This window comes from Pleurodeles waltl, chromosome 4_2, assembly GCF_031143425.1.
Source record: "Pleurodeles waltl isolate 20211129_DDA chromosome 4_2, aPleWal1.hap1.20221129, whole genome shotgun sequence".
Taxonomy (NCBI): Eukaryota; Metazoa; Chordata; class Amphibia; order Caudata; family Salamandridae; genus Pleurodeles; species Pleurodeles waltl.
The window spans coordinates 740,572,020-740,593,459 of record NC_090443.1 but is presented as its reverse complement, the minus strand read 5'-3'; the positions used below and the strand labels follow the sequence as shown (position 1 = coordinate 740,593,459).

Below are 21,440 nucleotides of genomic sequence, written 5' to 3'. Positions count from 1 at the left end.
CTGGATCAAGGATTGAACCTGAAACATTGAGATCACAGAAAATATGTCCCAGACTCAGGGCAGAAGTCAAGCCTCGAACCTCATCATGTGGAGGATCACACCAATGAATGGAAGCCTGTTATGAAACTTGATAGAACTTTGGCTGGTTCACAGTAAATATCAACAATGGTAGAAGTGCTGCCATTGCCCGGGGGTGGTCCATGACTGACTGTGGCAAGCCCAACTTCAGCAGACAGAAAACAAGGTAAAGGAATACAGGAGCTCCTGGCATCTAAAAATGGGCAGAAACTGTCACCATCACTTTCGTGAATATCTGAGAGGTGCCGGTGAGGCCAAAGGAGAGAAGAGAAAACTGGCAATTCTCTTGGCCCACCTTGAATAGCCGGTAACAACTGTGGTACTGCAGGACTGGCACCCTGAAAGTCCAAGGACACCATCTAGTCCCCCCAAGGTCCAGAACTGAAAGAATCTGAACATTTTCATTGCATCCTTCCACATGAAGGCTTTCAGGTGTGGGGAGGGGCTGGGAGTTACAATAGGGGCCTGAGGGTCCTGTCCTTTTTTGAGACAAGGAAGTATTGGGACTAGCCCCACCTTTCTTCGAGTCTTGTACCCTCTTCATGGCAAGCTTGGAGAGCCATAGGCAAACCTCCTCTAGGAGGATGACAGATGCTCTACCACAATTTGCTTTGGTGTCTGAAGGAGTTTCGGTGGGAAGGAGAGAAAAGATAGGCCATGGACATTTTGAACAATTTGCAAGACCTATCTGTTGGACATGCTGGACCCCCAACCCAGGAGGAGCTGCCAGATTCTGCCCTTACTGGTTGGCCATACACCTCTGAGGAAAAACTAAAGCAGTTTGTTAACTGTTGTAGCAGGGGAAGAGACGTTAGAAGACTAATGCCCCAGTTGGTCTCCTCGTGGTGTGCTGGTTCAAATGCCTGCAACATAGACTCGGTTGCCTGCTGCATCACTGGTTGGGAAAGGTATCTCTGGCTATAAACCAATAGAAAAAAGAGGGACTGGGACACGCTAATGGTCCAGTGTACAGTGTCCCGAGCTTCAACAGTCAAAACATATGAGCACACTGTCCCGTAAATTGTGTTCCTCAAAACCAATTTGGAGAGGACACACACCCACCTAAAGCATTAGCTAATTAGGAGCAAAAGCCATCATCCACAATTAGGTAGCATGCTTCATCATCAGTTATTCCCTTAAATTGGTTTTGAAGAATACAGTGTACTCCTGTGTTTTGACTTTCTCTGGCTATAAGCCAGCCCTCAGGTATATAACCTACATTTCGGGTACTGGTGTAGTAACTGTTTTGCAGGGGGTTAAAGTCCCAAGGAATGCACTGTAGCTCTGTTGTCTTTAGAGTGACCCAAAACAGTGTTCAATTTCTTTCCACTTTCTTTCCAAAGAGAAGAGACCCATCAAAAGACATTTCCATTAGCAATGCCTATACATTGCCATAGAATCTAGTGGCCCTCATCCTGTCTTGTCTACGAAGAATAACGCTGTGCCGACTGTCCTACCAATAAAGAGCTTGCCACCCAAATCGGCATACTTAACATACCTGGCAGTGGCTTTCCTGTCAGGGGTCATTTGAACAAATGAGGCCATAAGAAACTCCATAACAGCAGGCAAAGCCTTGCTGGCCATGTCCAAAGTGCAGGTGTAGCTGCCCAACAGACTGACTGCGTTTACAGATAAGTGTCAGACTACCAAAGGCATCAATTATTTTGGATTCTCTATCCACAGGACTGGTTGGAAATGAACTGGGGTTTACTTTACTAGTTGAGGTCTGTGCAAAGGACGCCCTCTCGAGATGGATACTTGTTGAGAAAATCCAGATTACTGGGCTCCAGGATATGACACTTGGCAACCTGCTAGCTAACAAGCGGGCAAGAAAATAGTTTTAACCTGATAGCCATTAAAGCACACCATTATTTGGGAGCAAGAGCCCACATGTTGCTGGCCTAAGTTACAGAATTTCTGTCAAAACGTTTGTTTTAGTTTCAATTGAGTCCTGGTGTACTTCTAGTACCTCAGCCCTCTGAATCACCCCCGAAAATGAGGCCTTTGCTTCCCTTAATGGTGCATGTGATGAGTCAAGCTAAGTCTCAAAAAGGGTATGAAACCCACTGGCGTTCTGTAAATCAAGGTATAAAGTACCATCAGTAAACTGGGGGAGGGATGATGTACACTATCCCACCATCATCATAAATATCCTGAAGACACTATGCTCTGGCACAGGATCAGAGTTAGAATGAAAAAGATAATGGAGCGGCTACGCAGCAGCAGAGCCACTAACAGGGGCTACACATTAAAAGTACTAGGCTGCATGACAACTGATGGCATTTTTTAAATTTTGCTCTGCTGCATTGGTAGCGCTGCAGATGACTTCTGTTCAGGATTCAAAATGGGCTTTGGCACCGGATCATCCACCAGCGCAAGGAACCAGTGTGTATCTGGGTCTGAAGGGGAAGTCTTTACTAGAGTCGGTATGGGCTCAGAAAGGGGTCCTAATGGGAGAGACTGCACTGGTAGGGGGGGGCATGTAAAGAGACTTCAGGTACCTCCAGCTCCCGGCGGCCCAAAGGCACACCAGTGGTAGCTGGTGGTGGCCTGAATATTTGCAGCATGGTCTCTTTGAAGGCCTTGATCTGCTGCAGGGTCGACGACTGCCCAGGGAATTCAGGCTAATCAAGACAAACCGAGGAATCGGTTCGATGGCCGGTGAGAGTGTGACTTACATCTTGGTGCCCTTGTGTCTTCTTTATGGAGATAAAATGGCAGGCTGAGGTTGAATCCTGAATTGCTTTCTTATGCTCGCAATTGGACATCAACCTACCTGGTGATTCTGAGCAGTAAATGGAGCAGTCGCAGGAATGATCCAGGTCTAGGCCCACAACTTCAACAGTTGTGCAACACAATTTTGCTTTTTGGTCTCAAATGGCATTCAAGTGCACACATGACTTGAAATTGTGTTTGGTGATCAGTCACACCTTGTGTGAGTCTGTGACCGACATCTGCTTCTTGCAGTGGCAGCACGGCTTGAACCCTGTCATTTTCAGAGTGGACATAATTACCTCGCACACTGTAGAAAATAGGTTAGCTGTAGATAAGTTTAATTTAAGCATTCCATTCATCACTTTGTTTCATTAGGTTATTCAAGATGGTTATAAAGAGATCCCTTCTCTTGACAGCAGTAGAAATAAGATGGTGAGTCCATCCTGCCTGAACTGAGCGCCTTATGAACCCTTTACAATGTCTTCTTTTATTTAATCTTGAAAGATCAACATGAAGTCATCACCAGGGGATGGGGTTTCGAAAATTTCATCACAAATGCAGTGTTTGGAGAAACTATTCCCATAAGGTGCTCAAAAGGAGAGTGCAGTGGGATGCATTTATGGCTTGAGTAAGAGGAGTGTTTGATGGGTCTGTGACCAACACCAATTTCCTGCAGAAGCAGCATGGCTTGGATCCTGTTCCTTTCAGTGAATACATCATTCCTTAGCATATTGTGAAAAAGATTTGGATTTTTCAGAAGACCGATAAAGTTGGGAGTGGAGCATTTCAGAAGGCATTGAAAGAGAGGAACTGGTATTAGCGTGTCTCATCCTCCCCTGAAAAATTAGCAAGGACTGCCAGTAGAACCTGGATATGCTATTAATAACATCTTTAGGACTATTAGATGACTGAGTTACCAGGCTTAATATTTATTGCCTTCCTTTTCCAAATGACTATGATCTGTAATGGTTGAGACAGCTTTTGAGCAGATTCTTTTCAATTGCTTTATGTTATCTATGCCATTTATAATCCTTTTGCTCTAGTGTGTTACTGACTATGCCACAAAACGCAACCAGTCAAAAGTGCCTTGATAAAAATATAACACTGAACAGCAGTGACCACAGCATAAAATAAATGTGTAGGAATTTAACGAACATCACACTTGTTTGCAAAGTATATGATGCTGAACTTAGACGGAACATCAGTACCAGTCATCAATATCAAAAAGCCCTTAGTTTTTTAGGAACTTTTATAAACTGGTTGGTCTACATGAATACACAGTAAACATAGTCACTTACCTGTAATATTGGCTATCCTGCATTGGAACCTTTCCCATATTCACATACTTGAATCATTCCCCTTCGTCAGTCTGGGACTGTTCTCAAGCTGAAGATGCGGATGATCCAAACAACATGTGAACATAAGACAGATCTAGTGCTGAAGAATCTACATAATATAAGCTTTTGGGCTTATCCTGCAAGGCCCCCTTAGCAGTAACAAATGACACAGAAAACAAAGACAAACTTTGCCAATTGGTTTTGAGAGTAGGAAAACATTTAAAATAGTTAATCTAGCAAACAGATGGGCAGCAAAATGCTTGCATCATACAAGTAAAGTTCACAAAACATACCAAGAGCCCAGTGGTAGACGGAATAAAAATAAAAATAAAGTAATATCTGCATATTAAAACTGTTGCCTACAATCCGATAAACACATTGCACCAAGAAACCGTTGTGACATTGCTAACAATAATTCCTATACAACAAAAAGATAACCACATACACATCTGTGTGCACACACAGAAGTGACATAATGAAGGAGACAGTTCAGCAACTGCCTCTGTAACTTTGCAGACACCATGTTGAAACCCTTTCCACTCTGAGTGCATATAAAAACTTTGGATGTATGATGCAAGAGGATCCAGGGTCAGCAAATGCTGTGGAACCCACAGTCAAACAAGATCCCAATACCCTTGTATTATGCAAACCAGCACCTTTACGAAGTCTTACATAGCTTGCAACAAAGAAAATTAAGATTGAGTTGGAAAATACCTTTTCCCTGTTCAAAACCCAAACACCTCTGGAGAACAGTAGTGCCTGTTATATTATTCTTAACTCAGGCAAGATATATTTTCTGCTACCTTACACAGCACAGTGCAGAATGGATGCAAGCTCTTTTTTCAATGATTCCACACACAGCAGTGCCATTGAAAGACTCGAAAAGAAAAAACTGAAAGTAAAATTCTCTGGTAGAAAGAAGCCCATATAACTATGCTAGTCCAAGAAAAATCTTCCAGAAATCACCATTTAAAATGATTTATGTGACATCCACACATAGCAACAGCCAAGGAACTGATTTCTGTATCCACTGAACTTATGAAATCATGCTAATTGAAAGTGTAATATGTGAGTGTACCTGTCAGATGCAAAAAAGTCAATTGCATATAGGAATGGACACTTTATAGGAGGTGGAAAGATACACTCAATGGAATATAGCTAAATAAAATGGTCTGGGCTGACCAAAGAAGTGAATAACAGAGTGTGAAACTAATGGTTGAAGGGAATTACATAAAGAAACCAATGGCTAAAGGAGGCTGACCCAAAGCCTACTCTTTGAGTAAGGGCAACAATAGCTCTTGCAAGATGTTGAGAAGGATTTAAAAAGTGGAGTGGACTGGAGATACATGAGAAATGCCCTCTTTAACACCTTTAGAGGACAGGGGGAAAAATGGCAGATGTCTCCTCATTGCCATTAATATTTGCCTTAGCAATGGAACCTCTCATACAAGGAAATCTAGACTATCCTGCCATCCAGGGGGAGGGCAGGATGTAAACGTTGGTGCTCTTCACCGACTATGTATTATGCTTCCGAACCAATCTGGCTGAATCCATAGTGGCACTCAAAATGACACTAGAGGCATTTTCCATGATATTTGAACTTAACAGTAACTACACAAAGTCTTCGGAAATTAGCATGGCCAACCCACAGCAAAAAGTGAAATAGAGCCTCCAGTCGGCAGTTATCGATTACACAGCGGGACCAATACACTATATGGGTATATGATTGCTGTCTCATTATAGTGCCTTTTATGACTGCAATATAGTCATACTAATGGACACTAATAAAAGGCAAATTATGCCTGTCATGGATAGTCAATCAATAGCATCAAAATGAATGTTCTTCCATGATTCTTGTGCGAGATACACAAGCTGCCGCTGTAAATGTAAAAATCATTTTTAAAGGACTTCCGAACCAGACTCCTAAAGTTTGTTTGGTGAAACAAATCCCCTAGAGTAGCAAGGTCAACTCTTTTTAAGAGATCATTTAAAGGTGGCCTGGGCTTACCATATATGCCTAGGTACTTACAAGGTGCAGATTCTACCGAGCAATAGCATGGATGCAGAGACACAAAAAAAAAACTTGGATACAGCTAGAGAGAACTCCCTCTCCTAACCCATTGCAAAATATATTATGGCTTCACCCACACCATATACTATATATGCCATGCCAATACTACTGAAACATTAGAGTAGCTTGGCACAATCGGAGAAGCTTACCACCTTTCCGTCTCCTCTTATTCCACTCTCATAATCCTGATTTCCTGCCAAGCCAAACTCACATCTCATTTCTAAACAGAGAGGAAGCTGGAACTTGTAGGCTACATGACTTGCTTGACAAGGGCAGGTTATCGTTCAGGGAGGAATGCAAAGTATCTCTGTCTCTCGAAAGAGCTGACAGATTTAAGTTAATATAAGCAGTTCATTGGGGGAGGGGGTACAGAGGGAACATATGGATGGAAGGCCATGAGATCTAGCAAGATTTGAGACACTATTTGACCAGCCTTCAGAGATCAACCGCACACCTTTAAAAGGCAGCTGACTTAAACTCACACCCTGTACAACATACCTATATTAGCAAGCTGGAAAAGGAGCTAGCGACTGAACTAGACAAGGAGAAATGGGAGGCAATAGGGGCCAGAAAGGTAATATCTTCCTATTGTACCAAATACAAAGATAACAGATATTGGGTCCCTACCAGATAGTACTTCACCCCGGTCAGATTTGGGAGCCATGTTTGGGTCCTCTGATAAATGCAGGAAGTAATATCAGCAATGGGGCACAATGTTCCATATTGGGTGAGTCTGCCCACTGGTCCAGTCATATTGGGAGGCTCTACTGGGTATAATAAAACAAATTGCAGGCACTGCTTTCTCAATGCACCCTAGGGTATTTCTACTGGACCATCTATTAAGCAGAATGGCCGAATAACTGGTCGAATGCCTCAATATTTCACCATAAGTACTGTATGAAATTTGTGCCATATCATAGGCCTTTTTGTTTATTTTAAGTTAATAGCAATTTATTTGAAGTACAGTTTTATTTTGTATGATTGGTATGGTTTTAATTAACTAAAACAATAAACGTGGAATTACTGGACAGGACATACCCTATGTACTAGCTGGTGAGCCACCTCATCACACAACTATTGCTAGTGGGCAAAGTGACATTGGCACACCACTGGAAGCAGGCGACAGCTCAGCCAGTGCGCCACTGGTGGACAAACATTTGGTAGCTGTTAATGATGGAGAAACTGACAGCATTGATCACGCAGAACATGGCTCAGTTTGAAAAATTATGGCGGACGTTCAAGACATTCATAAAAACTAGAACAGAGGCTGGCAAAGGGCTCACCATGTGTCTGAGCTAGTGATGAAAGTTAACTATCGTAGAATGTCGGCCTCTTCAGGCAAAGGTTTGGTGGTCCAGTAACAGCCTACATTGCCTGGGGTCCTTGTGGGGGGATCCTTGAATGTGCTGTTAATCCTCCCTCCTCCCGTGTGGTCCTCCGCACCCATCAGTTTCAATGAGTGCCGTAAGGGATTATCAATACTGACATTGGGCATTTGTGTGGACTGTGTTTTTCTTTTATGTCTGTAAAGCCGTTTTCTTCTACGCAAAAATTAATAGTTTGGAAAAACAGACCTAAGAAAGGGTTGATCACAAAAGTAAAAAAATATATATATAACTTTAGAATTCAATATCAAATGACTTAATCTTGGCATATATGCTACTGCTGAAAATATCACTCAATGTTAACACATAAAGATTAATACCAAATTGTTGAAAGTTCAACGTTAATTACCTGATTAACATAATCCTTGATTTCTAATTTGGATGTCTTCAGAGCAGCTTCCAATCTGATCAAACTTTGTTCTATCTCACTCCTGTGCCCTTGAATGTTCATGTCCAGTTGGGTCAACTACAAAATAAAGAATAACAATTTACTGTCACTTTCTTGCAGGGTGCTAACAGTTTCAATAGTCATGTGAAGCAGAGAAGACTTACACTTGAAACTGTTTCCAGACACTAACAAGTAATGAGTTCTTTACTATTCTAGCAGTAATTATAGAGAAAATAACAAAAAAGTAAGGAAATTGCACACTTTAGTTTTGCTATAGACTTATACATTCATCTTTACATGTTTCATTTTGGAACAATGTGCTGAACCAGATTCCCACTATTTTGAAAAAACATTCCAAGAGGCATTTAAGAAAAAGTGAAAACCTAAACTGGGGGCCTCCAAGAGGCTTTTTGGCAATTAGAACATCTTACAAACACCAGAGGAGGACAGAGGAGTTAAAGTGTTTAAGTAGAAAGGGAGGATTTAGTGGAAAAATCTGTAACATCATTCAAAACAGTGTGTGCTTGTTCAATATTTTGTTTGTGTGTGCTTGCTCGATATATAATTCAGTGGCTATATCTACCTCTGAAATATGCCTGTTTTGGCTATTGTTATCTCCCCCACTCTAAAACCAGAAATAAAAGTTTATTTGTATGTTAATTGAATTGCGGGTGTCTATTGGCACAGCAGGTGACAATAGCTATTATTAACCAGTTTCAAGTCTTTTAATTTAATACATGAAACCATTAAATTTTTTGATTTAAGTTTTCTTATGGCAACGGTTCTTAATCTTGACTAATGTGGACCCCCCCCACTTGATCATTACTGAAATCCAGGGATCCCCACTGGATGTAACATATCTGGAATCCAAGAGGCCTCACTGAGTCATTACTGAAAGCTGAGGACCTCAGCTTAAGCTAGTTTTATTATTTGAACCCCAAAACAATATACAAATTATGAAATATTTTATTTAATTAACATTCATTTTAATGTGATGGTTGGGGATTTTCTAAATTCAACAGAGGCCACGCATTTTCCAGAATGGGTTACATTTGATGCAGCTACACTTCTCTCACAAATCAATCCGAGGACACGAACATTATTTTTAGCCTCCCATTTAAACATTTTTCACGTTTACTGAAAGTTTCTGATTTTTCAATTTTCCTTCTTTATTTATATACACTTAATTGGTTAATATTATTGAATTTTCCAAGAAATTTCAGACCCCCTGAGTATGGGTTGCGGTCCCCAAGGGGTCCCCATATCACAGGGAATTTGAGGTGGTTTGCAAAGCTATACAAGTACCACATTCAGATTCAGACCAAGTATTTATAAACTGACACACCATATTTACATGTATGAAGATGTATTGAGTGTATGTTTTAGCATTCAATGGTTTTGAAAATCTTCTAATTTCATCACAGTAAACAGTCATTTCTTAAAGCAAATTACAAGCATTTTTTATCCATGTGGGATATTCTCTCCTTTTTCCAAGCTATTTCAATACCTCATATGAATCTAGAAGTATTCTTTTTAAACGTTTAGCAGCTTAGATGTTTAGCAGGATTGCAAATTAAAACCTTTTGATACATTTTCAGTATTTGCTTAACTTGTGAATTTCACCTCTTTCAAAGTTGAAAATGTTACTGGAAGTTCATTGAAAGCTAGGATTCACTGGTAAAAAAATCAAATCTTGATCAGATAAACCTATATTTTAAAACTTAATTAACTTGAAACAGTAACATGTCTGCCTTCAGTAGATAATCTCCAATGGAAGGGTGCTTATAATTTGAAGCTGTCACTTTTCAGACGGTTTTAAAATCCTGACGATTTGACTGCAATCACATTTATAATTTTAAAAAAAACCTTAATCTTTACCCCACTGGAATTCAATAAGTCAAACACCAGCAATTATATACAGAAATTGAAAACAAATGAATTTTCAAATATACTGGCATGCTGATCATAGTTATCAAAATCTGAAAGCACCATTTTATAGTGATGCCTCATTTAGTCACTTCATCTTTTTGTGAAAAAACGGTTATTAGGATAAAAAGGGGTGTGCCATAACAATTTCGAAAGATAATTTCAAATTTCCCATTTTAAATATTTAATGAAAAATGCTGACCCTAAACGTACAAAAAAACATTTTAAAATGCAACAAACGTATTGGCAAAACTTGTTATTTTGGAAAACAATATCACTTTCAGCTTACGGTACATATTATTTACATTCCATTGTACATTTTAAAATATTTTCAACCTGAACTGCTCGTTGCTTCAGCTCCCAGTTTCTCTCTTTTAGTGTCTGTTTCAGATCATCAAGTTCCAGATCTCGCTCCTCAATTTCACCTTTACAATGTCTGAAATAAAAAATACAAGTTTCATCACTCTGTTGTCATCAAATTTCAAATCAAGATTCAGTTGCCAAGGCATAAAAGTACCCGACTTAACTGACAATGGCTATGGTTTTAAAGAACCTGGGGACTTCTTTTAATATTTTCTTTGCAAAATTAATTAACACAAAAAGCAGTATTGTCTTTTAAAGCTTTAAATTAAGATCTGCCTAGAAACCTGTCTCCCACTGAAGAACAAGGACATTTAGCAAGGTCAGTCAAGTGGGTAAATGTGCATTTCTTTACGATATGCCCACCCTCCATGTTACATCTGAAGAAATCATGTGTTTCTATAAAATGGAATGCCACCATGAGCTGGGGTCTTTTTAGCCCTGCTACTGTGCTTCTAGGAGATGTTAATATTTTGCAACTGCAAGCGCCTCCTTATGGTCCCAGGTGAACAGCAAGGAGTGTATTGTATTAACACGGAAGTAGAGCATGCATTAGTCTCTCTTCAGCCCCTACCTTGCAACTGATGAACATTGAAAGGGGTTCTTATGTTATAACATCCCAGTTAATTCTTCAATCTCCAAAGTTGGACTGGTGGAAAGATGCACACTTTCCAGATGTACCTATCACCATCCAAATCACGCAGCATGACCCCTGTTCTTTATGAATTAGCAATTATATTAAATTCCACAATACCCTCTCTCTGTCTCCCCACCCTTTTACAAAAACAATCACTGTGGTCTCTTGTTGAACTCTTTTTATCCATTCTGAAGTAATATGACTGCTCCTGGCTGTGGAATTCTGCCTTCAAAACCTGATGACAACATCCTAAGTGTTGGCCAGAGAGCCCCACCATGCTGTTTCTAGGACGCCGCTTTTCAGCAGCAAAGCTTGTTTTATTTTCAAATTAAGTATTAGCATGAAGTCACTTGTTTCGCCCGCCCTTATCTTTTCTCAATCAGCTGTGCATTCCTGGTGAACTGAAAGGTGGGCTAATGTAGACATTTGCTGGGACCCTGGTCTTTTCAACCCTGCTACTGTGCTTTCACAAGACACTGATATTCTGCAACTGACATTTATCCTCATTGTGATGCCAGGTGGATAGCACGAAATGTAAGTTATTAACGTTAACCCAGTTAATTCATCAGCCTCCAAAGCCTAACTGGTGGCAATAATACAATTCGACGGATGGGCTAATGTGGACATTTGCTTGGACACACATCCCTCAACTGCTCTATACACTCCTCACCAACGGGCAACATCTCTTGCAGACATCCAAACATCTGGCACATTGTGGTAGAATAAAGTTAGCAATTGACTAGGCAGAGACCATTAGCCCTACAAGTCCACTAGTATGCACCCACAGACTACCTAGTAAATGTCTGCTCTTGTAACACTTTGCATTCTTTAAGTATGTTTGGTAGTAAAACTGCCTAATATTTTTTGTATAGTTGTTTCTTTGGCTGGGTACCTCTTAGGCTCTCCACTGGTTTTCTTGTGAAGGAAGGCAATATTTTAATGCCATATCAGTTGACCTCGCACAAGAATGGTATAATCAAATAGTGAGGGTGCTTTCAAAACACCACCTCGTTCTCTTGGTGTGTGTTCTATTAATCACACCTAAGTCTATTCAGAAAGGAAATAGTTATTTTGTTATATTCTCTCACATGACACCCTTAGGTTGATATGAGAGAGGCCTGGTCTGGTGGGAGATTTAAAAGACAAAAACACAGTACAGGCTTGTGAACAGGAGCTGAAATTGTTTCACACAATTCAAAATCAATCACACATGAATCCAAAAAGAGCTTTGACCATCATGGTTTTTTGCAAGTACTTTCAGATATTAATATCAAATTAGCATATTAGCAAATGTGATTAAAATGGGGGTGGGGGGAGGATTGTGTTTTGGACAATCTCAGCAGCATGTACATAATTCTAAAAAGATACTTGCCCTGAGATTACATTTTGAACACAGTAGTCAAATTATTTCAAATTAGCAGAGTGAAATTACTAACCAGCAAATAAAATCTGGTTGTAAATCCAGACTGGTATAGATGGTCAGCACAAGAAGTCATTGTGTTGCACTGGTCAACTGACATCGCAACAATATTGAAATGCTCAAATGAGTGAAATATGTTGTAGCCCACTCAGACAAATTCAGGATGAATGAGGTTTCACAATTGGTTTAATACAAGTAAGATTAATATTGCTTACCAATCCGCATAAGTTTGCATAATTGTTTAGGTGCACCCAAAAGGGGAAATTATTATTTTATTAACTTTATGTGCTGTTTTTGTTATTGCAGGCAAAAGATAAGCAACATAACAATACAATACAAAAAGCATTTTTGGTGCTCCCACAATGTTCCCTATTAGTCTTGAGTATTTTCATGAAACGCTAGGTTAAGGTTCTACATGTGGCGTGGAGTACATTCTACAATCAATTTTAGCAACAACTACTCTATATCATCACACACCAGAAGGCTTTCATCCCCCTTCTTTCTTTTCTAGTCACTCATCCTTCAACCAGGCTCTCTACCCTTCAACAGCGCTTAGTCGAACCTTAGGTTCATCTTTGAAACTTAGTAGTAGTTCTCTAGCCGGTCCATTAAACCTAGCTATACTCTCTAAATATTCCATTTTCCCACCTGTACCCCAGCTATTTTGTATTTTCTCTCAATATGTGTTCCATTCATAGGCTGGTTAACCCAACATTGCTATACTAGCAATCCTTACACAAGGGTCTTGTGGCTGCAAGATCCAGTAGTTGCTGAACCATCATTACTCAGTTTGCTAAGACTTCGGTTAGCAAATCATCCTGTTGTCATGTGGACTTTTTGAGGCATTCCTCTACCGTTGTGCATACTACCATATTACTACATTAACTATTTAGGTTCAGTTCTCTTGGTTTAAATCCATGTAATGCTGATATGTGCCCCTTAGCATGGACTGTAGTGAGGAAAAACTGAATAATATTAAGAAATCAGATATAAAATAGAGTAAACAAATGGTGACAGGAGGTGGGCCAGAAATCACAGGAGGGTGAAATTTGAAAGATGTGTTTTTTACTCTTAATTTAAGCCCTTGAAAAATGACATGCAAAGTGAAATACATACTCATAAATTAAGGTAGAACATATCAGTATCTAAATAAATAAAGTCAAGATAATTGACAAGATGATCTCTAATTAAGCGAAGACATCATGGACTAGCACACAAAGTGAAAATATACATATCCAGTGAACTCAAAGAAATCAATCAAACTGAAAAAACTAACAGAATAATAAGCAAGTATCAAGTGTTCCAGGGAGATGCATGGGTTATTTTACCTTGAAAAGGGATGAACAATACTATCTGGTCATAAAAATCACTCTTTTTTTCAATGAAAGTGAGACTATTTCACAAATAGTTCAAAAGAACTGCAAGTGTCCTATTTCAGCATTGACGGGTGGGCCATATTATACCGCATTGACAGACAAAAAATTAGTAACTTGTGAATCCATACACTTTGAGACCTGCAAACGTGACTGTTGTAAATTTAGGTATGATTCAGTCTCTGATACACCTCGGAAAAGTGAGATAACAAATAACTTTAAAAAATGTGAAAAGTGAATTTGGACAGTCAATTGCAAAATAAAAGAAGAGGTATGGGACATTCATGTTTAAAGACTCCTGCGATGCGACAAATCAATAAAAAGGTATGTTTGCAGGCTGGCTCAAAAGCTCTCCCTTCTCTTCCTACTAGAATATTACATTTTTAAGTAGGATGGAGAATACACCATACAATTTACACTTAATCACAGGATCCCTTCTCAATGATTATTCGGCAATGTGTATTTTTCCTAATTTTAAATTATTTTATTAAGCTTCAGAAACTACAGGGTATTTCAGTTTTTCTTTGCTCAATTCCATCAGACTGCTCAAGATGTTTATGGATGTTTCACCATGGGTCAAACACTAGTGACAGCAGTGTTTTCCCCACAGTGATTGCAGTTTGTTTTTTTTCCTCCTCATCCCCCCCAACAGCAGCACTGTTCAATTAGGCACTGCAGTGCAGGTGACAAAATCTCAGTCAGCAAAAAAAGTGGCACGAAGTCTGCATATGGCTCAAGACAAGCAGAACCATGTATTTGGCTTTACTTTATGTGTTGCATCAATCAAACACAAAAAAAGGAATCTAAAGTGACAACTCATGTGGCAACCTTCACAGAATCTTGTCAGAGTTGTAGAACAGCTTCTAAGAGAAGAATAGTTCTAATACTCTAACTATTTTACTAGAATCAGGTATCTATACACAATCTGCATATCATGTGTCCACATTTCAAACATATTTAGCAGTCTTCTCCATGAGAGCATCTACCTGAGCTGTACAATGCTTTCCATGAATTCTACTTTTACACACAACCTAAAGTTGTCTGTATGTGTCATGTGATATGTCTTAATTGTGTACTTGCAAGTGTTTAGCAACAGTTTCTAATACACTCTAAATATTAATCATTAACCTTTCCATTAACAAGATTAGGGGTCGCCTATTAGCTTACACCTCACACAAGGTAGGGTATTTCATGCCTGGCCAATCTGTTTTAAAAAGTACATAAATCAGTTTCTCACATTTCTGTACTTTTAAAAAATGTACGTCATCATTATGAACCTTTAATCTTTTGTTATCTCTTATTTTACAAAAAGCTCAAACTTACCATCCCTTAATTAATGGTTACCTTATATGTTGTTATATCTCAAGTCTAAATTATATTGTAATTGAAATGTTTCATGTAAATAGAGTGTTTTATAATGCAACACACACTGTATTGGTCATGTTCTATTGATGTTTAGTTGTCAATGAGTCTCCCTATGAAATAGGAGAAACAAGTTAACAGTTATTTATCCTGTTCATTTGCTTCGTTTTAAATCGTACAAGTTTAGAAATAATTCAACAACATAAAATGACCAAAAACACCATACACCACAAATGTATTTATTGCGATGGGAAGTAAAGTCCTAAAATAGACATCAACAGAAACAAATAGATCAGGATCATTCCTATTTTTGGGTGGTTATGTGGTTGTAAAGAAAAACACCTAAGGGGCTCATGGTATTGGAGGGTGAACACTACTCAGTTTGTAAAGTTGATAAGTTTGTCAATGGGAGAGAAGGTACATTTGGGGAGATCCATCAGAAAGATGTTGCAAAGGTTCAATTTGGTCTTCACATGTGCATTTATGACCTTTTTTGTGGTACTAAATGAAGGATGAGGAAAGATTTCTTCTGATGCTGAGGAAATGATACTGTGCATCTGAGGCCCTGATGGAGATGAAAGTGTTAAATCTCAACTGGAAAACTAGAGCACTCATGGCTTTATAGCTGAGGAGGAGAAAGGGAGGATATATAGAGGAAGAATATGAGATGCTGGAAGCTAGAGGGAGTGCATGGCCATCCAGTGACGGGTGTTTATTGGACTACTGGATTTGTAGATATGACTGAGAATTGAGAGGAAATAACATTTGTGTGCCTTCAGCACATAGGTAAGGCGGGCAACCAAATAAGGAGTTGATCAGACACATAAAGAAGGTACAAAGCTACAATAGTGGGGGACCACTCAGAACTGAGAAGTCAAGAAGACACACACAGGCAGGTCAGTGCATGTGAATGTTTGGGTTGCATTCTGGGCAAATCTTTGATATGAAGCATTTCATCAATACAATATATTATTTAAATCTTCAAGGCATCTTAAAATTAACAAATTAATTATGTATGTGATATATCATTTCTGTGTGCTTTGCTTTCTATTAATTTGATATATTACTGTGCACCTTTCCTGGAAAAGACAACGTCTAACCTTCCTGAGGATTCCTAATATCCAGTCCTGAATCTTAAAAATGTTGATCTAAAAGACCTCAAACAAAAAACCAACTAAATATTATCTCCTCGCTGACATCTAGGAGCATAATGATGTGACTGTTCGGAGCATAAACTATAAGATCTCTGTTTGTTATTTTTTTGTAATGGGCAATGTTAAAAATACAAACTACGAATATGCAAGGTTAGCTTTAGTCATACATTAAAAGTTAAGAGGAAATAAATGTTGTCCTCCCCCTTTCAACTAGTTACCCCTCAACTCAAACAATACTGTGCGGACCTGGCTGCGGTGTTATGTCACCTAGCAACCACAGCCCCACAAGGTGCCCCAAGAACACACTTGGCAAAACACAAAAGGTACAAACCCATGCTGCTTACACTACTGGCATTAGACAATACAAACCTCTGGCAGCAGCCCTCGGGTCACTCCATTTGTACCCAGAGAGATATTCAAGGTTGCCTACAGGTCCTTCCAGGTAAATGCCCAGGACTATCTAATAACAGTTGTCTAGTTCGGAGAACAACCTATGCACTTGAGATTAGTCTCTCTGAACTTATAGGAAACAAACAGTCTGAGATCAGATGATTTAGTGGCAGATCTTGCTGCCTATACTGACCCACCCTTTGGAAGACCTCTTCTGTCCTGAGATTTGAATGTTAACAATGCCTCAAAATGCACTTCTTTTACTCATCACTTGGTATAGATTTAACAGATCAGGCCCATGAAAGCCAAATCAGACCCTCAATGGTTCACATCTGACTCCTTATCCCCCACCCCCATTAATCAAATGCCTGTGAAATGTCACTATCTTTCTGGGCTCTGACATTAGAGTGAAGGTCCCATTAGAGTAAATGTTCAAGGATGTCAACATTGGATACTGGTAATAACTATAGCACAGATGCCATGGAATTTCGAAATACCCCCATCTTTTCCCTTGCCCACTTCCTCTATACATATTTACAGTAATTCAGAAAAATATGTTTACTCATTTAATAAAAGGGCAGCTTTAAATTGTGGGGCAGATTCATTAATGTTTTTCCGAGCTTAAGTTGTTCTAATGTCAGGAAAACTCAAAGTCCATGTCCCTGTGTAACAAGCAATTTACAAAACTTTGACTGAGTCTGATCTATTTCCAGCTACCTTTTCCATCTCTCACTAACTGTATACTTGTCTTTTACCAGTGCAGCTCTCTGCTGCCTTTCGGCTAGGCTTGTGCTATGTCAATAGCACATACATAAATACAAGAGCAATAATCAATACAGTAAAAATGAAATAAAAATGAACAATTTCACAAACTTCATGTCTGTGCCAAACATGCACTACAGCATACCGTATTTTGCACGCCTAGTATTTGGAAAATAAGCCTCAGTCATGCATATAAATATTAGGCACGTGGTACTACCTACTTAGGTTGTTCATTTCAAGGGATTACATTGTGAAGTAGAAAGAATTTGTGAACTTTTCAAATACAATTATCATTGGCCCTTATAGTGATATTTTAACATTGTAATTCCCCACTAAAGTTATACTGTCTTTATATGTTGATCTAAATAGCTAAATATGAAAAAAAGAAATCTGTGAGTAACAATGAGAAACTAATTTCAAATAGAGGTTTTAATAGGTTTTATGCATCCCAAAACATGTCATAAAATAATATGAAATCTCTATTTCTGTGAATCACATTTTCTCAGATCCCATTTACACACACACAGTTTGTTAGTTATAATTACACAGAAAAAATGGTATTGTATTTTTAGGTATATTCTTTAAAATATTTAATGCCTAAATTAAGAAGCTGGTCTGTGTTGATGCATTATCAGTCAAAAGACAAGCCTTTTTCTATGAAAGCCAAGATATCAATGGTGACCTTTTGCTACATTTGCAATCTGTAGTTCATCCTGAATTATTTTCAATACTTGACGAGGCACTGCACCAATATATGCACTATGTTTATTCAACTCTACAGTCTTCTTCCGTTAAATTATGCGCTTGGTATCTGAAATGTATACATATATGTGATGGTTTAGCATTGGCACTTCACAATCCTAATGGGAGAAAAAGTGTATATTTTCAAGCACATTTTTATTCACACTTTGACAACCATTATGGTTGGGTTATAAAAATATGGACTGAAATTACACATTTTGCCAACCTAGTAATATTACCTAATAAAATAAAACCTTACAAATTATATTTAAAAAAGTTGATTTGAGAAGTCCTTCACTTACCCTAAATGCAAAAGCCAACAATGATTATCTTCATATGTCATCACGTGTCCATGAATTTGAGCACACATAGTGGGTTTTCAGCTGTTCATGTGGTGTGTCTGTTGATTGCTGTTTTTGTCCTTGAAAGTTACACTTTCTCTATAAAGCTCTGCATAATTATAGTTTTGCTATGTTTATATCACAACATTAGAAAGCTAGGAACGTGAATATTTGTTTTTGGCATTCCCTTTTTGACTAGATCTTGTTCTTTATTTGTAAGAACAGCTGGTAGACTCTTTAAGCCAGGTGTCTTTAGACAGTGGATTGTGAGCTACCAGTAGCGGCAGAAACTGTCAGAGTAGCTCCCAGCCTTGAGACCATTTTTAAATTAAGAACTGCAATAAATAAGCTCTGCTTTTCCTTTTAACATTAAGGAAAGGTTGTGTTTATTCTACATTATTATCAGGCTGTAAATAGCAGAGCCTGGTAATGAACAGGGCTCCACTGAGATTGATGACCCTGGTGGGTCACAGAGGTCAACAATCAAGCAAAGAGGTATTTAACTCTTAAATAAAAGTCTCATCAACTCAATATTGGAGCTAAGACCGCAATTATGTTTCTGAATGCTTTTAACTGAGTGAAAATTAAAATGAAGAGTTAACTTACTTTTTAAGTTAAGTCTTCATATTAATTTTCTTCCATGTCAAAGTATCACATTTACAAAGAGCAAGAATCTTGCCCCCAGTGCCCATAGACATGGTACCATATAACTGAAAAAGTCATTTTTTAAATGGAAGAAATGTAATTGGAGAAAAATGTTTCAATGTTTTTCTCCACTTTCAATTAAGTCAATTAAGTCTTAATGCTTTATGAAACATGTTTCTTCACTTTAAATTCCTCCCATTCAAACTAATGACTGTATTTTTCTGTTATAAATATGGCACCATGTCTACATGACACTGAGAGCAAAACCCATGATCAGAAGTAGCTCTCATTACACAAAAGGTTGGAGACACCTGCCTCAAGCTGCTCATTTCAATCCTTTCACACATACATTCTTTATGAGTAAGGGCAATTGTGCAGGAGATAATTGAGTACCTTAAGGGAAGATATCCCAGTGAATTTGACTTTTTCCACTTGCCCACATATTTGCATATATTTTTATGTAGTCATATCCCAAAGAAGGCCTACGTCTTACAACAATCCCCACAGCTGGAGCAACTGTGTTTCTGTAGTATAAATACAGTACTGTTACTATACAATAGTAAAATAATTACATTGCTGGTATAACTTCAAAGATGTCAGATCAGGAACAATGTGTGAGTGAGACAATTATATGAATTGGGACAGATGAATTAGTAAGGTTTTTTTTTTTTTTTAAGAGTACTCAATGAAGTGCATTGTTTTTATGCATAAAAATGTATTGGCAATATTTGTGAAAAACACAGGTTTGGTCCAAAAAAAAAAATCTAATCTATGGCACACATTCCAATACAAATGTAATGCCTTAATCTATGTTTCTATGTATCGAGAAAGAGACTAGAGTGCGTTGATTGCCTTTGTGCAAAACCTCTAAACTAAATAACCAACATTAATATTAATTTTTAACAGCCGACGTTAGTAGCTCACTGAAAATACCCTCCAGGGTTGTTGATGAAGATGGCCATCTCGACGAACCTCACCGGGACAAAAGTGTGGTTGACATGATTTATAATCCTCTTTTTCTGCCCTAGACATTTCTGAATGTGTTTATAGTTTTTGTATCCATCACAGCTAAGATGCTGTTCCATTCACTCACTCCAATTACCACAAAAAGTACCTCCTTAGATTTTGTAAACCTACCCTCTTCGGGACTCACAGTGTGGCCTCAATGCCTAGAAGTAATTGTGCTGTGAAAAAATAATTTCTCATTGTAGGTTTGTTTATCCTTAAGGTATCTGAATAACTTGTCGGTCTCTCCTCAAGGAATTTGATGATTAGACCACGCATCATGTGGTAGCCCATCTTTCAGATGTCTCAAATCTGTCGCAATTGTGTGTGAATGCAAGAATACAAATACTGTAGCTGAGGTATTGCTAACAAAATAAAAGCAATCCTGTTTCTACTGGTTGTACCAACTCCTGTGTATCAATATCTTCCTCTCTAAACAGTCAATATACAAACATTAGCTACTAAGGGTTCACTGGATATAATAAAGTTGTTTTTTTTCTGCCTTTCTTTCTGTCTTTAGAACATTCTATTCAATATTGCTTCTAACAATGCAGATCCTCTAAGGACATTAGAAATCAAACTGTTATACTTTAGCCCAGATTCTAAATGCTGCGAAGGGCCTTCTAATACATTGCATTATAATGAGGCAAAAGAAAAATAGCCCAGAATGGGCATTACCATGTGGGTATAAATTTCCAGTTGTAAAACCACACAGAACTTGCCTTCCATAAGGTTTAAATGCATACATTTACCATCTGTTTTGAACGTACTGAGGCTTGGCTGCTGCTTAAGCAGGAGTAAACAGATTTGTTTCTCTACTTTGAGCTGCAGACATGATATTAGTGTCAGGTCTTCAGTGATCTGTTAGACATGCCAGCGCAGAATGAGGTGCCCATGCTTCTTTCCTAAGTCAAAGTACTGCTGCCTGCAGTGTAACTCTACCTGCATTAGTTTCAGGCTAAACAAAGTCTAAGGTATGAACAGTGATGGTTGCTGTGTGTGACTGCTGTTTGAAATTATATTTGAAGCCTTGCTGCCCCCATCAATTTTATGGGAAGAACATATTTTTTGCCTGCCCTATTGAATTGAAACAGGTGATGTCATCTGGTGGTACAGGGAACCTCTGCCCATATTTAGCAGTATGTAGTCCTCCCAGTTTTTGTTCTGCTGACTCTCATCGCCCTTTCGTACCTTCCTGTATAAACTCACCTTCTTCCTCCATGCCCAATGTCTGCTCTGAATCTGATGTGTCATTTTTCCCCATAGTTGTTGGTAGGAGAAGGTTCGGGTTGGTGTTGGAGGGCACAATGTAGTCTGAGGGACTCCATGCTTGACAGGGGGGTGGACGGG

At 38.7% G+C, this 21,440-nt stretch overlaps 1 protein-coding gene across 4 annotated transcripts in view; it reads right to left on the bottom strand.

Moving 5' to 3' along the window:
- The window catches only part of CCDC18 (coiled-coil domain containing 18), a 574,107-nt gene that overhangs the window by 115,004 nt on the left and 437,663 nt on the right, over positions 1–21,440 (bottom strand). For all 4 annotated transcript variants that reach the window (XM_069232377.1, XM_069232374.1, XM_069232375.1 and 1 more), the window contains 2 exons: positions 10,237–10,336; positions 7,936–8,052 (listed from right to left, as the gene is read on the bottom strand). In XM_069232377.1, the coding sequence (XP_069088478.1) occupies positions 7,936–8,052; positions 10,237–10,336 (217 nt within the window). The remainder of the gene's footprint in view (positions 1–7,935; positions 8,053–10,236; positions 10,337–21,440) is intronic.